Source organism: Oryctolagus cuniculus, chromosome 8 (genome assembly GCF_051225735.1).
Source record: "Oryctolagus cuniculus isolate XC-2025 breed Fujian yellow rabbit chromosome 8, ASM5122573v1, whole genome shotgun sequence".
Taxonomy (NCBI): domain Eukaryota; kingdom Metazoa; phylum Chordata; class Mammalia; order Lagomorpha; family Leporidae; genus Oryctolagus; species Oryctolagus cuniculus.
Window position 1 is genome coordinate 91,725,712 of NC_142874.1, and position 17,741 is coordinate 91,743,452.

The window sequence follows — 17,741 nt, forward strand, 5'->3', positions numbered from 1 at the left end:
TGCACCCGTGTGGGAAACCCAGAGAAGGCTAATGGCTCCTGGCTTCAGATCAGCCCAGCTCTGGCCATTGTGGCCATTTGGGGAGTGAACCAGTGGAAGGAAGACCTCTCTCTCTGTCTCTCTGCCTCTGCCTCTCTGTAACTCTGCCTTTGAAATAAATAAATAAATCTTTAAAAAAATGCATATACATACATAGTATTATATAAACATAAATCTATATTTTGTATAGGATAAAAGTCTGAAGATTTTCTGAAATGCCACCCTGCTATCACTGTGTTTTGTAAAGAAGATCATAATGGTGGTGGTGAGATTATGATGTTCTCTGAAATTTTAAATACAAACATCTTGGCCCTTTATTAGACTAGGAAATTGATTCCTTTTTGCAGTCTGAATCATCCCTGTCCTTCTGGCCCTGTCTAGTGCCTGGCATATATTAGGCTCCCAAATATGTGCTGAATTAGAGTTTTCCCTTCTCTTGTGTAATTTTGTCTTTGATTCTACCTAAGTTTTTAGTTTGTACCTCTGTTATAAAACTCACCATACTGGCTGCATTAGGAATAAGTTTGGTTGCTCATAAAAAGAAAATTTTACTAATAGTGGCTTAACAGTTACCTCAAAAGTTGACAGCCCATGACTGATGCAGCAACTCATAGATAGCATTGAGGAAACAGCTCCTCCTGTCTTACTTATCTACTATCCCAGATACGGGGCTGCTATTGTCAAGGTTGAAATATGACTGTTATGCCACCAGTCATTGTATCTACATTCTAGAAAGAGAAATGTTAGAAGGCAGACAGCAAAAATTATATTCCTCTAGAGGCTTCCCCGAAGACTCCCACTTAGATCTCATACATAAATCTATGACACATGGCCACCTCTAGCCACAAAAGTGGCTAGGATTTGGAGTGTTTGTCCTCTCAGCCTCTATAGCTTGGAAAGTCCAGGCAGAAATGTTTGAAGTGGTTGTTTATTTATCAGCCTACAGTCTGCCTTACAGGATTGTAGGTACTTGGTATACGTTGATCTTTCCTGTTATGCTGTAAATCTTCAGAGAACAGAGTGTACTTTGGTAACTTCAAATTGCCTGTAATTACTAGCCATGACTACCATTTATCAGAGTGTCTAGGCATTGTGGCAACACAGTCAGTGGGGTTATGTTTTACATTTTAATTTAGAAGTAAGCACGAAGCAGGAATTAATGACTCTGATTTCTCTGGAAATAATGGAATCCAGAGATTTCCCTTTGGTGACTCATGCCTCATGTCTGCCTTGGAAAATTACCTGGAATTTTCCTGCTTTATCAAGGTGACCCATCAGAGGGGATAATTTTTAGTTATTGTTCAGGATGTTTGAAGTATAACTTAAAAGCAAGGGAGAGGGACCGGCACTGTGGCGTAGCGGGTAAAGCCACCGCCTGCAGTGCCTGCATCCTATATGGGCGCCAGTTTGATACTCAGCTGCTCCTCTTCTGATCCAGCTCTCTGCTATGGCCTGGGAAAGCAGTACAAGATGGCCCAAGTCCATGGGCCCCTGCACCCACGTGGGAGACCGGAAGAAGTTCCTGGCTCCTGGCTTCGGATCGGCGAACTCTGGCCATTGCGGCCATCTGGGGAGTGAACCAGCAGATGGAAGACCTCTCTCTCTCTCTCTCTCTCTCTCCTCTGTCTCTTCCTCTCCCCTCTCTATGTAATTCTTTGAAGTAAAATAAATAAATCTTTTAAAAAAAAGCAATGAAGAAATAAAGAAAATCAAGAAATGAAAATGCAATTGGTCATTCAGGGCTTTTTCAACATAAGCGAAAAGGTACAAAACAATGAGGATAATATATTGGAATGAATCAAAAGATTACAATTTGAAAGTTAAGTATAGTCTATTGTCATTCAGTGTTCCAAGGGAAGAAATAAGTAGTTTATTCACTTACACCCAGAGATGCTCAAATTGCTGTTCTGTGTCTATTCTGTTTCCCCTTCAAAACAGACCTTGTTCCTCTTCCCTCTTCTCAATTATAAATCATGAAGGATGAAGATAAAACAATTGAATGTGAGGATGCAGGCCCATCCACAGAGATGAACCACACAGCCACTACTTGTCAAGAATCGCAGGTAAGTCTGTGATAAAATGTAGAACATCTCCACCATTTGTTTAAGGAAGAGACTATATATGTCCAAGCTATGACAGAACCATGTTCTCTTCATTCTCTACCATTCAGTTAACAGTTCTCTCTCCATTATTCATTCCCAAACTATACAGTGCAGAATAGGTACCACTACCAGTTTTCCCAGCTGTGGTCTTTAGCAGCTAGTGCTACTTGAGGCTGGAAAAACAAAGAGCCTATGAAATGGTTTTAGTCCTGGCCTGATCCCTAGGATGGTTTTGATTTCTTCCCTCTCTTTTTTTTATTGCTTAAATTCAAGTAGATAAGTGAATATGAATTGGTTTTCATTACAGATAGTTATCTTTTCCTTGGACCACTTGTGTTATTACCAACTATTGTGCTGAATTCTATCTTAAATAGGCTGGTTTTTAAACCTAGTATTATAAAATCAATATGGAAGTTTATGTGACCCAAGTGCTTATAGTACTAAAAATATTGTTTCATTGATAAGTACTCCTAACATAGTCCTTGTTCCACCCCCTAAACTAATTAGCTAGAGATGAGAGTGTGTGTTTTCATTATGAAATGTTGTCTGTGATTCTAGTAATGGAGATTTGATTTGAAATATGATGAACTAGTAACTTTAAAATGTGTAGAAAAGTAGTTTTAAGGGCTTTTTTTTTAGGGGCAGATGTCTGACCTAGAAGTTAAGATACCAGTGAAGATACCCTCATCCCACTTCAGAGTACCTGGGTTTGGAACCCAATTCTTATTCCTAACTCCAGTTTCCTGCCAATGCAGACCCTGGGAGGCAGCAGTGATGGCTCAAGTAATGAGTTCCTGCTACCCACATGGAAGAGGTAGATTGGCCATTCCAGGCATTGAGGAGTAAACCACTGGATAGGAGTTCTTCCTCTTTCTTTCTCCTCCTGTATGTGTGTGTGTGTGTGTGTGTGTGTATGCACACGGATCTGCATTTCCAATAAATAAATAAATTATTTTAAATACAGGAGGAGGCAGTTATGAACCTCAAAGGAAATGAACCAACAGAAGGAAGCATTCTATTGAATAGTGGTGAAAAAAAGCTGCAAGAAACACCAACTGAGTCAAGTAATTTACAAATGCTGAGAGAAATATTGGCTTGCCCTCCACATGGTTTACTTGACAAAGTCATAACAAATGGTATGTAAATGGTGAGGGTGTATTCAGAAAGAAAGGGTAAAAGGGGAAGATGTAGTGAGAGATTCCAAACAGTATGGCTTAAACGGAAAAACAGTTTCTCTCCCACAAAAAGACTACTAGATAAGCAATACACAATGATAAGTAGCTCTCCTCCACACAGTCATTCAAGGACCCTGGCCGATAGAGTTAGGTCTTCAGCCCAGGGCTTCAAGATCACATTGGCCATCACCACTTGAGGCAGCAGGAAGGGGAAAAGAACAGAAATCAAAGGCCTTTCCTTTTCTTTATCTGAATAACTTCACAGGGTTACTTTAGGGCTCCAGTGAGAAAAATGGGAACTCATTTATAAATAGAAAAGCACTACATAGTGCTGCTTGTTACCATTGTTAAAGTAATGCAGCTGGTACTTGAGTAAGCATGGCTTAATTTTTACTTCCAATTAAATTTTGTTGTCTTACAAGTTGGGATCTTGGTTTGTAATTCAACTTCTTCCAGAAGGGCTGCCATTGCCTAAAATATTTTAGAATTTGTCTTTGGTATTTTATACCAACACTATTTTGAATATTGTTAGGATTGGGATATTTATGTCTTCTAAGAATGGATTTGGTTTGGGGAGTTAGCCAAATTTTGTTCTTTTATTAGTTTGATTAATAAATGGGTGTTCTGATTCAGTAATGCCACTTTCTGCATAAAAAGGATGTAAGTTGTGTATGATGTGGTATGTGCAGTATATTAAGAAAAAGAATGTGGCTGGCGCCGCGGTTCAATAGGCTAATCCTCCGGCTGCAGCGCTGGTACACTGGGTTCTAGTCCCAGTCAGGCACCGGATTCTGTCCCAGTTGTCCCTCTTCCAGTCCAGCTCTCTGCTGTGGCCCGGAGTGCAGTGGAGGATGGCCCAAATCCTTGGGCCCTGTACCCCATTGGAGACCAGGAGAAGCACCTGGCTCCTGGCTTCGGATCAGTGCAGTGCGCCGGCTGTGGCAACCATTGGAGGGTGAACCAACGGAAAAAGGAAGACCTTTCTCTCTGTCCCTCTCTCTCTCACTGTCTACTCTGCCTGTAAAAAAAAAAAAAAAAAAAAAAAAAAAAAAAAAAAAAAAGAATGTATCAGTCAGTCAGCTTTTCATCACTACTGTGAAATACCTGAGGCAACCTAACTTTATAAAGGAGAGAGGCTTATTGGCTCACAGTTTTGAGTCTAAGATCAGGTACCCACTGGTCTGGTGTCTGCTGAGGGTGTTCTTGCTGATGGAGCGCCATAGTGGTACAGAACATCATGTATGTGTCTGCCTCTTCTCATAAGAAGTCACTAGGGCCAGAGTGGTGGCTCAATAGACTAATCCTCCTCCTGTGGTGCCGGCACACCAGGTTCTAGTCCCGGTTGGGGCGCCGGATTCTGTCCCAGTTGCTCCTCTTCCAGTCCTGCTCTCTGCTGTGGCCTGCAAGTGCAGTGGAGGATGGCCCAGGTCCTTGGGCCTGCACCCACATGGGAGACCAGGAGAAGCACCTGGCTCCTGGCTTTGGATCGGTGCAGTGTGCCGGTCACAGCGCGCCAGCCTCAGCAGCCATTGTGGGGTGAACCAACGGAAAAAGGAAGACCTTTCTCTCTGTCTCTCTCTCTCACTGTCCACTCTGCCTGTCAAAAAAAAAAAAAAAAAAAAAGTCACTAGGATGGGCCCTACCCTAACAAACTAATCTAGTCTAATTACTCCCCCAAAGACCTCACCTCGAAACACTACAAGTGGATTTTTCTACCCTCTTAGTACTATGGACAGAATGCGTTAACCCTTAGCACATGAGCCTCTAGGGAACAGTTAACATCCAAACTAATATCCAGACCATAGCAAAGGAAAAGTGGGTTGAAAATTGTCTATATTGACAAATTTGAAGACAGTTTCAAAATCTGTATTGAGGAATGGTCTTATCATTGAAATTAGTATCTGGCCTCCTATAAGAAGTATTTCAAAAAGTTAATGGAAAAAAGGAATGAAGAGATAAGTTTATTTTGGTGAAAACATTTTTTGAAATCCATGCATGGTTTTTCATCATGCATTTTCCACTAAATTTTTGAAGACCCTTTTATGCATGGATTTCAGCTTTTTTAAATCAAAATAATTTTCCGTTCCATTTCCACAAACTTCAAGTATAGTATTTGTTATACTCACTGAAAAATGAAAAATGAGACTTACTTATAATTATACTGTATTTGTGAACTCTGAAAGACATTTTTATCACTTTCATCTGATACAATGAAAGCCAATTATACTATGTTGAGCTTTAGGCTCTAGATTTTTTTTGTTTAATATTTATTTATTTGAGAGGCAGAGTTACAGAGAGAGTGCACTGGTTCACTCTCCTAATGGCCTCAATGGCCAGAGCTGAGCCAACCCGAAGCCAGGAGCCAGGAGCTTCTTCCAGGTCTCCTACGTGTGCTCAGGGGCCAAAGCACTTGGGCCATCTTCCACTGCTTTCCCAAAGAGAGAGCTAAATTGGAAGAGGAGCAGCCAAGACAGGAACTAGCGCGCACATGGGATGCTGGTGCCACGGACAGAGGTTTAACCTATTACACCACAGTGGTGGGCCCTCTAGATAAGTTTTTAATAAAATCAAGTAAGGCTCTGAACTAGCATGGAGAAAATCTCAATATTTATTTAGAGAAACCACGTGCCAAAGAATGCACTAGCTGATAAAGCAATGGATAATTTAATGCTTTTCTGTCCTTTATATTATTTTTTTAACTTTCCCCACTCAAAATATGGCAAATTTCTAGTTAAAATATTTACAATAAAATAGATACAGGTTGACATAAAGGAAAGGGTAAAATGAAGGATGTGATTTTGAGACCTGTTTTTAAAACATTTATGATCTTTTTTTACAAAACTTCTTGAAAACTAGGATTCACAATAAATATGTTTTCCACATATTTTTCTAAAATTCATTCTGTTTCTTGGGTTTACAAGACTGTTTTTGTCCTATATTCCTTCCTGTGCCCATTCAGTATATAGAGATATTCTTCTTCAATAAATCTTATGGAAAATATGATTTTCCAAAATCATAACTAAGAAATAAATTACTGGCCGAAGTATGATTTAGAGAAACCATATAAATGTACATTTGCTATGTGTTTATAACTGTATTTCAAATATGGGGGAAAAAGGAGTTAGAGACTTTGAAAAAAAAGTGATATTGAAATGGGAAAGTAAAAAAAAATTATTTCTATGTTGCTGAATTTAGTATAAAATTAGTTTTTTTATATCATAAAGTAGATTTAGTAGCTGACAAATCCTGCTTTCCCATTCTACTTCCAACATTGCATTGAACTTTTAACCCCTAAATCCAATTGAAGAATACAGAAGGCCCATGAATTATTTCATTGTCTTAACCCTGAATAATCTGGAATAACTATGTGAAGTTTTAGAAACAAGGATATTGAACTCAGTTTCTAGCAGTATCATAGACAAGACTCAGTGGAAAAATCCTGTCACTTAAATCAATGAAAAATCTGAAAAAACTGCGTAAATCTCTTGATATGTACTTGTGATCTTTCAAGCAAATAACCAATTATCAGACACCAAAACCAAAGTACAAGTAGGGAAGGTAAGTAGCACTCAAACTGGCTTTCACCCTAGAGCTTTCTGCCAAACTCCAGTGACCTTGAGTTTGATTTGAGAGCCCTGAAGGCACAAGAGGCTAAGCTCGAGTCTGCCCACATTGGAAGAAGTATAACAGGAAAAACCATTCTCCTTCACCCACATAAAGTGGGATTCCAGTGTGCCGGTGAATCTGAGGTAAAACTGCTCTTCAAGTGAGTGTGCAGCTAACCCTGTCTGGACTGTGGTTGTTGGCTGAAACAAAGGAGTCTCCACTAAAAATATGTAACTTCATTCTAATTTGTGCCCCAAATTCACAGGAAAATAACCCCAAAGTGAAACTGTATCTGTTAGAAGCCAATTCAGACCCTATCCAGGAACACTCCCACCTAACCCAAGGCTCCAACAAACCCTTAGAATTCCGAGGAAGTGCTCACTGCTGCAAAAACCAAATTAAAAAAATCACAAAACATGCACAAAGAAACAAAACAGAGATCTCAAAAGTTTGCATTTCAGAAAAATATAAAATATTTTGATAGATATAAAGTTAAAGAAGATTTAGCAAACAGGAGTGTAAAACAAGTAACTATTTAAAAACAATCATGTGTGAATGAGAACCAACTTGAACTTTTAGAAATGAGAGTACAGTAATTTTAAAACTTTCCATTGAAATTGAAAACTCCATGAATAAATTAGGCAGCAGATTAAGTGAAAAGAGAATCGATGAACTGGCAAGTAGATCTGAAGAGATCATCCAGGGTGCAGGACACAGAAAGAGGGAAAACAGGCTTAGCAACATGGAAACAGTGGGACTGCCTAACCTCACAGAAAGAGAATCGGGAGAATGGATAAAATAGGGAAGAGGAAATTGTTGAAGAAATAAAGACAGAATTTTCTAGAAGTAACAAAAAAAAGTATAAATCCTAAGCAAACCAAAAGGAAGCCACACCTAAATGTTCATTCTAAAACTGCAGAAAACCAAAGAAAACGATAACTTAAAACAGCCAAAGGAAACTTATCCATTACACAAGCTGAAATTCGACTTCTCAACAGCAACAGTGAAAGCCAGAAACCAAAGAATAATATTTTCAAGGAACTGAGGGGAAATAATTCTCAAACTAGAATTTGAGGTAAACCTGGGGGTATGCCTAGAAAAATTATCTTCTAAGAATGAAAATAAAGATAATTCTCAACAATAAAAGTAAGAATTTACTGCAACAGATCCTCATGAAAAATATAATGGGTTCTGATACGTGTATTTGTGTACCATGAATAGCTTGTTTGCTAAATAGGGAATTATAACAATGTAATATGGAATTTGCATTTTTGTGCATAATTTTTCCTGGCACATTAATGTTTTTGTATCATTAAGCAATAACAAAAGAAAAAAGATCAGGTGTATGCTTCCTTACAGTAAAACCTTACTCACATGAGAACTTTGTGAAAACTGAAATCCTATGGAGATGCTTTCTTTTCAGTAGCTGGTTGAGGGGCTTCAGGGACTATGTACGTTCCACAGCATTAAGCCCGCTAATGAAAATACCCAGGTAGGTGAAGCAGCTGACAATAGGTAAAGGAGCTGCCATCACTTAACCTTCAGCTTAAAAAATTATTTTTGAATGATGAAGAGAGCACAGTATGGATCATATTTTGAGGAAACTGCTTTCTACTTGAAATAGATGCCATCAAAAATATACATCTTGAAGTAGGAAATGTGGTTCTGGATTTAAGTCTGCAAAGAACGGACTGTGCTAGTACTCTTCTTAGGATTGTTTTTGAGTTCTGATTGATCTGCCCTAACTATGCTTTCCTCATGACTTGAGTCTGCATTTTTAGTGTACCTTTCTGTTGAACACTTTTTATTTATTTATTTATTTGGAAGGCAGCCTTAACAGAGAGGCAGAAGCAGACAGAGAGAGGTCTTCCATCTGCTGGTTCACTCTCCAAGTGGCTGCAATGGCCAGAGTTGGGCCAATCCGAAGCTAGGATCCTGGAGCTTCTTCTGGGTCTCCCACTTGGGTTCAGGGACCCAAGCACTTGGGTCATTTCTGCTGCTTTCCCAGGTACACCAACAGGTAGCTGGATCAGAAGTGGAGTAGCCTGGATTCAGCTGGCAGCTATATGGGTTGCCAGCCCCACAGGCAGCAGCTTTACCCACTACACTACAGCACAGGTTTTCACTTTATGATATTAACACCCTTTTTTTAAAAAATTTTTTTAACTTTTATTTAATGAATATAAATTTCCAAAGTACAGCTTATGGATTACAATGGCTTCCCCCCCATAATGTCCCTCCCACCCGCAACCCTCCCCTTTCCCACTCCCTCTCCCCTTCCATTCACATCATGATTCATTTTGGATTCTCTTTATATACAGAAGATCAGTTTAGCATACATTAAGTAAAGATCTCAACAGTTTGCTCCCACACAGAAACATAAAGGAAAAATACTGTTTGAGTACTAGTTATAGCATTAAATCTCAATGTACAGCACACTAAGGACAAAGATCCTACATGAGGAGTAAGTACACAGTGACTCCTGTTGTTGACTTAACAAATTGACACTCTTGTTTATGGCATCAGTAATCACCCTAGGCTCTCGTCATGAGCTGCCAAGGTTATGGAAGCCCTCTGAGTTCACCGACTCTGATCATATTTAGACAAGGCCATGGTCAAAGTGGAAGTTCTCTCCTCCCTTCAGAGAAAGGTACCTCCTTCTTTGATGACCCGTTCTTTCCACTGGGATCTCACTTGCAGAGATCTTTCATTTAGGTTTTTTTTTTTTTCCCCAGAGTGTCCTGGCTTTCCATGCCTGAAATAGTCTCATGGGCTTTTCAGCTGGATCTGCATGCCTTAAGGGCTGATTCTGAGGCCAGAGTGCTGTTTAGGACATCTGCCATTCTATGGGTCTGCTGTGTATCTCACTTCCCATGTTGGATTGTTCTCTCCCTTTTTTATTCTATCAGCTAGTATTTGCAGACACTAGTCTTGTTTATGTGATCCCTTTGGTTCTTAGTCCTATCATTATGATCAATTGTGAACAGAAATTGTTCACTGGGACTAGTGAGATGGCATTGGTACATGCCACCTTGATGGGATTGAATTGGAATCCCCTGGTATGTTTCTAACTCTACCGTTTGAGGTAAGTCAGCTTGAGCATGTCCCGAATTGCACATCTCTTCCCTCTCTTATTCCCACTCTTATATTCAACAGGGATCACTTTTCAGTTAAGTTTCAGCACTTAAGAATAATTGTGTATTGATTACAGTATTCAACCAAAAGTATTAAGTAGAACAAACAAACAAAAATACTAAGAGGGATAACATATTAAGTTGCTCATCAACAGTCAGGGTGAGGGCTGATCAAGTCACCGTTTCTCCTAGTGTTCATTTCACTTTAACAGGTTTCCTTTTTGGTGCTCAGTTAGTTGTCACCTATCAGGGAGAACAAGTGGTATTTGTCCCTTTGGGATTGGCTTATTTCACTCAGCATAATGTTTTCCAAATTCCTAACAGGGATCACTTTTCAGGTAAAATTTAAACACCTAAGAATAATTGTGTGTTGATTACAGAGTTCAACCTATGGTACTAGAACAAAAAAAAAAATACTATAATGAATAAAGTATTACATTGTACATCAACCGTCAGGACAAGAGCTGATCAAGTCACTGTTTCTCATAGTGTACATTTCACTTCAACAAGTTTCCCCTTTGGTGCTCAGTTAGTTGTCCCTGATCAGGGAGAACATATGATATTTGTCCCTTTGGGACTGGCTTAATTCACTCAGCATGATGTTTTCCAAATTCCTCCATCTTGTTGCAAATGACCGGGTTTCGTTGTTTTTGACTGCTGTATAGTATTCGATAGAGTAGTACATGTCCCATAATTTCTTTATCCAGTCTACTGTTGATGGGCATTTGGGTTGGTTCCAGGTCTTAGCTATTGTGAATTGAGCTGTAATAAACATTAATGTGCAGACAGCTTGTTTGTTTGCCAATTTCATTTCCTTTGGGTAAATTCCAAGGAGTGGGATGGCTGGGTTGAATGGTAGGGTTATATGATATTAGTGCCCTTATGAAAGGAAATACTTCAGGGTAGTACCATAATTGTCCCAGATGAAAGGTTTTGAAATCTCATGATGAGTGATGACCGAAATAAATAAGTGAGCAATTCTAAACAAACATTGACTATGTAAAAAAGGAATAATAATGTCCAGTTCAAGGCAGAACTGAAATACTGGTTTGATTGGAGTTTGGGTATTCTCATGTTCCTATGAAGAGTGTAAAAATAACAATCATTTCCCTGTGTAATGGTAGCTACTAATATATATTTGTACTAAAATTATTTTAAAAAATAACACTATGTGAATGATAAAAAATTAAGATAAGGGTTCCTTCTGGCAGCGTGAGGAAGACAGGGAGTGGGATTGGAGGAGCATGTAGGTGCATTCAAAGATACTGGAAAGATCCTATTTCTTAATGTGGTTGCTTATATGAAACTGCTTTCATATTACTGATTTTCTTCATAATGCATACATGTTTATAAATATTGGTGTATGTATTCAATAATAACTTACTGATAAAAACTAGTTGTCCTGGTTTATTTCAGTTGTCATCATCGTTCTCCTGTGGGCTGTAGTCTGGTCAATTACTGGCAGTGAATGCCTTCCTGGAGGAAACCTATTTGGAATTATCATCCTATTCTATTGTGCTGTCATTGGAGGTAAACTTTTTGGGCTCATCAAGTTACCCACACTGCCACCACTGCCCCCTCTTCTTGGTAAGTGCTAAACTTGCTGTTTTCCTCAGAGTAAATAACATTTTTTAAATAGTGATTTGGATTTGAATAGATTTGGAAAATAAAATTGAAAAAAACCTATATTTATTATGCTGACACCATTTGTTCGACTTAAAGCTTTGTGAGCTAGTTGGTAAACATGACAATTTTTTGAAAATTATATAAACATATTTTATGTATTATATATTTATATAGTTTACATATTTTTTGAAAATTTTATAAATTTAACTTAATTAAAATACAAGAGCAATTAGTGCTCAAAACTGATAACTTTCTAATTTACTACCTTTCTCCTGATCCAAGATCTTGAGATTATGGAATACTGTATAATAGTGGCTGTTTCACATCTCTTCCCAACTCCATGATCAGTGATATGTTGGTGCCTTTAAATTGGCTATAGCAGAAGTTTCTATGTAACGTAAGAATGCTGCAAACAGGGCTTGTTGTAAGTCATTGTTAGTGTTGACAAAAAGGGTCCTGTATTTTCATTGTTTCATTTTCACCTTGCTCCTTGACATAAATTGGTATCAACCAACCTTCATGGTAACACTAAACTCACTCATCAGTGATGCAAATGGCTTCTTTGGTTTATCGCTTAAGAGTCAGGCATTTATTTGTAGTTTGATTTTGTGAAATCTTGGTTGAACTGCAATCATAGTTGCTCATGGATTCAGAGTTTACAGTAAAAGTTGTTATATAAATATTTGTAAACAGTGTATGCCCTATCAGTAAAATGTACAATAAACATATATATGTATAGAGAATGCATATTTTTTTGGAGAGCTACTTGTTAAGCATCTACCAACACACAATGGAATGTTTTTAAAACATAGACCATGGGGCCGGCACCTTGGCACAGCAGGTTAACACCCTGGCCTGAAGCACCAATATCCCATATGGGTGCTGGTTTGAGACCTGGCTGCTTCACTTCTGATCCAGCTCTCTGCTGTGGCCTGAGAAAGCAGTAGAAGATGGCCCATTTCCTTGGGTCCCTGCGCCCACATGGGAGACCTGGAAGAAACTCCTGGCTCCTTCAGCGCAGCCCCAACCATTGCAGTCAACCGGGGAGTGAACCATTGGGTGGAAGACCTCTCTCTCTCCTCTCTCTGTGTAATTCTGACTCAAATAAATGAATGAATCTTTTTTAAAAAATGTAAAAAACATAGCCAAAGATAGTGCTTCCAGAGGCAGTGAGAACTGCCCAAACAAAATACACACACACACACACACACACCCCTTCTTTTTTAAGAGTTTTTATTCATTTATTTGAGAGGTAGAGTTACAGACAGAGAGAGGTAGAGACAGAGAAAAAAATCTTCTATCTGCTGGTTCACTCCCCAAATGGCCACAATGGCCAGACCTGGGCTAATCTGAAGCCAAGAGCCAGGAGCTTCTTCCAGGTCTCCCATGTGGGTGCAGGAGCCTAAGCACTTGGGCCATCTTCCACTGCTTTCCAGCCCATAGCAGAGAGCTAGATCAGAAAAGGAGCAGCCAAGACAGGAACTGGCGCCCATATGGGATGCCGGCACTGCAGGTGGAGGCATAGCCTAGTATGCCACAGTGCCTGCCCCCACACATTAATCTTCAAACCAGCCATTGTACACCTTTTGTTTGTTATAAAAATTCTACATTACATAATTTTGATGTATCACAAAGGTAGTTTATGCTTATTTCTAACAGATTTATTAATCACTGAGTTTTATTCAAATGCTAATAATACCTTTTACACAGTTATATATATTTGTACGCATTTCCTGGATCAAATTTTTTTTCCTGTTGACTTCTTTTAGTGAGGACAATAGACCAAAATTAGTTGCTTTTGAATTTCTGGTCAGCTATTGAAGCTAAATATAAAAAGAAGCAAAATTATTTATATCTTACTCTGCAGGATCTCCCAATATGTTTTTAAATCTTAAGTAAAGCAAAGAATTTCATGCAGTTCACATAATTTCTCATGGATGCTTTTTCATTCTTGAAGTTGTTAACTGAATTGTTGTTAAAATTAGTTGTTTCTAAATATGCTTGTATGCTATGAGACAAAGTTGACAGGCCATCCCTTTTTCTGAAGAAACTCACATTCATTCACTTATATTACTAACTATGGCTTCTTGCTACTCTATTAATAGAATGGAGAAGTTGTAACAGGGACCAGGTTGCTCTCAAAACCCAAAATATTCATTATTTGCCCTTTTACTCAAATGTTTGCTGACCCTTCATCTAAATCAATCACTCTCAAAACTCACTATGCAGAGGATGACCTGGGGATCTTGTAAAAATGCAAATTCTTATCCAGTAGATCTGGGGTGAGTCCTGAGATTCTGCATTTCTAAAGCTCTAAGGCCATGTTTAAGTAGCAAGGTCATTATGACTGCACATAGGGAGCATCTAGGGAAATTTTAAAGGCTGATGCCCAGGTCCCACCCTGGAGATTCTGAATTAATATGTATGGAAGATGGCCTGGGTATCAAAATTTTTAAAAGCTCTCCAAATCATACCTGTATAAGTATTTATTGGTATTTCAGGCAATCAGTTATAGCATGTAATTTCAGGAACTATTTACATGCGAAGGGATGACCAAACTGGCATTATGTAAAACATTTTATATATAGAATTTAATCATACTCTCCAAATGCTAAATCTTGTTTCTCCCTTTTAGTTTTCAGTTTTTTTGGCAGAACATTGATAATTTTTTTTGTTTTCTCCTCTAATTTATTATGTTATTTTAGTTTTTTTTTAAGACTTACTTATTTATTTGAAAGGCTTAGTTACAGAGAGAAAGGGAGAGACAGATCTTCCATTTGCTGATCCACTCCCCAAAATGGCCACAATGGCTGGGAGTGGGCCAGCCTGAAGCCAGGAGCTTCTTCAGGATCTCCCTCATGTGTGCGGAGGCCCAAATAGTTGAGCCATCATCCATTGCTTTCCCAAGCATATTAGCAGGGAGCTGAATTTGAAGTGGAGCAGCTGGGACAGAATCATGGGATGCAGGCCTCACAGGTGGCAGCTTAATTGTGCTACACCACAGCACTGGCCCCAGTGTCTTAAATTTAAAATTTAACTTAATTTCACCCAAGGACTAAATATCAGGAAAGTGGTTCCTGTGGTTATAGAGGAGTATCTTCTACATGTCAGTCTGAAAAATATTTTCTGTATTTGCAAACTAACTAGATTTGTTTGATTTTCCATTCAAGGCATGCTGCTTGCTGGGTTTCTCATCAGAAATATCCCAGTGATCAGTGATAATGTGCAGATCAAGCACAAGTGGTCTTCCTCTTTGAGAAGCATAGCCCTGTCTATCATATTGGTTCGTGCTGGCCTTGGTCTGGATTCAAAGGTATGAAGTGTGGGTCGCTGGTTATTGATTAGGGATTTTGATCCTCTGATATTTATCTTTAGGAAACAGATGTGGATACTTTGCATGATATTCTAAAGAAAAGAATAGAATTTATTTCATGCAAGCAGGGCCTTGTGCTTCACACAAGAACCCAGGAGATGTTTTCATACTGTTTTCTTGGAGAAAGGTGGGATTAAAAAAGCTTCTCCTTTTCTCTGAGAGAGATCTAGGCCATTGTTGTAGATTCTGGTTGAAGAGGACAAAGCATATTTTGGTGTGCAAATCCCTATACAGGTGTTCAGGGCTAACTATACTAGCTTAGGAAACTGCCTAGTACTCGGAACAAGTCTTAGGAATATTGTTTTTAATGCTTTTTCATGTGTGGGTTTTTTTTTTCTTAAAGATTTATTTTGAAAGGCAGAGTTAGAGAGAAAGAGTCTTCCAACCACTGGTTAACTCCCCAAATACCCAAAATGGCTAGGACTGGGCCAGACCAAAGCCAGGAGCCAAAAGCTTCATCTGGGTCTTCATGCTGGTGGTGGGGCCCTAGTACCTGAGCCATCTTCTGCTGCTTTTCCAGCTGCATTAGCAGGGAGCTGGATTAGAAGTGGAGCAGCCAGGACTCAAAGCAACACCCATATGGGATGCCGGTGTTGCAGGTGGTGGCTTCTCCTGCTGTGCCACAACACCAGCCCTGCAAGTGTGTTTTTTGAATGCAGGAATGAGTGTTCTTGAAGGGTGAGGTTCTCTACCCTAGTCTCATCCTGGGGTTACAAATTCTAAATAAAACCCATACTGAAAGGTTAAGTCAGCTAGTGCGGGCATTATGAGCACAGGCCCTGGAAGCAGCCTGCCTGCGTTCACACCTACCCTCCCCACTCACCAGTTTCATGATGTAGGGCAAATGACTTAAACTTATACCTTTTTAGATGAGAACAGCTAGAAAAAGATGAACTAATGCTACCTATCCATAGGATTGCTATGAAGATTAAATATGCAAACTCTAAGACACTTAGAATGCTAAAGTGCTTGTTAAATAAAACTCACTACCTGGGAAACTCACAGTGACCCAGACATGACCCGAATACTGAAGACAAAGCATTTAATAAGCTCATCTTCTCTGCTTGTCTGCAGGGGATTATGTTAGTATGTCTGCTTTTGTATTTCAGGCCCTGAAGAAATTGAAGGGTGTTTGTGTAAGACTCTCTCTGGGTCCCTGTCTAGTGGAGGCTTGTGCAGCTGCTGTTCTTTCCCACTTCCTGATGGGCTTGCCATGGCAATGGGGATTCATACTGGGGTAATGATTTTTTTCTTTGTCATGTGAAAATGTGCAGGGATGTTAAGGGCTCTCTTGAATTTCACACAAGAGAATGTACAATTCCATGTTCTTAAGGGCACCAGGAAATACAAGATATTCCAATATCATTTCAATAGTTTTAACTTGAAAATAGAGTCTGTGTCTTTGTAGGTGCTTCTCCAGTGATTATAGTAATTCAAGCTGTTGAAAAAGTCACGTTATCTTGCCTACCTCTGATTGCATGCCTGTGGAGAGATGCTAGATCTCACCTCAAAGTCTGCACAGAGAATAATAAAAACAGCAATGGCTGTCAACACCTACCGTTGTTTCCCCTCAGCCATCAGGCTACTATGACTCCATGGTTCTGCTGTCTCTTCCTTCCATGATTGGTTTTTACTTCCAATGGTTAAGAGCCATGAGAAGTAAATAGAGAAAAGTACTTAGTAAGAATTAAGTGTTAATGAGCAAGCAGGAGTCAGAAATCCTTACTTCTCATGCTAAGACTCTGGAGCCCTGTGTCTGCATTTGGACCCAAGCTCTGTACTTTTCCAGTTTGTGATCGTTGACAAGTTATGAATCTCCCTGTACCTCAGTTTTCTCACTTGTAAAATGAGGGTAATTGTATCTACTTCAAAGGGTCATTGCAAAGATTAACTCAGCTTATCAATGCAGAGTGCTCAGCATGGTGTTTGGCACATAGTGAACCCTAAAAAATGCTTTCTGCTGTTAGGACTGCTGCTATTATTAGTTTCATCGTCACTTTCATATGGCTTCCTCTGTTGTCTTGTTTTACATACCAAGCCCTGATAGAAGGCTGCTGATACTAAGCTCCAATCTAAAACATCCGTGGCAATTTCTCAGGGTTTATGAGTTATATGTTTTGTTTCATAAAAGGCAGCTTCCTGGGACCTAATCCCATTAGAACTTTTTTTTAAACTCTTATTTAATGAATATAAATTTCCAAAGTACAGCTTATGGATTACAATGGCTTCCCCCCACCCATAATTTCCCTCCCACCCGTAACTCTCCCTTTCCTTCTCCCTCCCCCCTTCCATTCACATCAAGATTCATTTTCAATTCTCTTTATATACAGAAGATCAGTTTAGCATATATTAAGTAAAGATTTAAACAGTTTGCACCCACATAGAAACACAAAGTGAAAAATACTGTTTGAATATTAGTTAAATCATTAAATCACAATGTACAGCACATTAAGGACAGAGATCCTGCATGAGGAGTAAGTGCACAGTGACTCCTGTTGTTGACTTAACAAATCGACACTCTTGTTTATGGCATCAGTAATCACCCTAGGTCTTGATATGAGTTGCTAAGGCTATGGAAGCTTTTGAGTTCACCGACTCTGATCATATTTAGACAAGGTCATAGTCAAAGTGGAAGTTCTCTCCTCCCTTCAGAGAAAGGTACCTCCTTCTTTGATGACCTGTTCTT

General features: G+C 39.1%; 1 protein-coding gene across 7 annotated transcripts in view; it reads left to right on the forward strand.

Annotated features, from left to right (window-relative positions):
• The window catches only part of SLC9B2 (solute carrier family 9 member B2), a 62,914-nt gene that overhangs the window by 12,963 nt on the left and 32,210 nt on the right, over positions 1-17,741 (forward strand). For 6 of the 7 annotated variants that reach the window (XR_016212359.1, XR_518645.5, XM_070047788.2 and 3 more), the window contains exons 2-6: positions 1,978-2,102; positions 3,106-3,277; positions 11,473-11,643; positions 14,853-14,995; positions 16,165-16,292. Coding sequence is in view for 4 of the 7 variants with exons in the window: in XM_070047788.2 (XP_069903889.1) it covers positions 2,013-2,102; positions 3,106-3,277; positions 11,473-11,643; positions 14,853-14,995; positions 16,165-16,292 (704 nt within the window). In the remaining 3 variants the exon portion in view is untranslated. The remainder of the gene's footprint in view (positions 1-1,977; positions 2,103-3,105; positions 3,278-11,472; positions 11,644-14,852; positions 14,996-16,164; positions 16,293-17,741) is intronic. The other variant, XM_089303010.1, reaches the window with a different exon arrangement.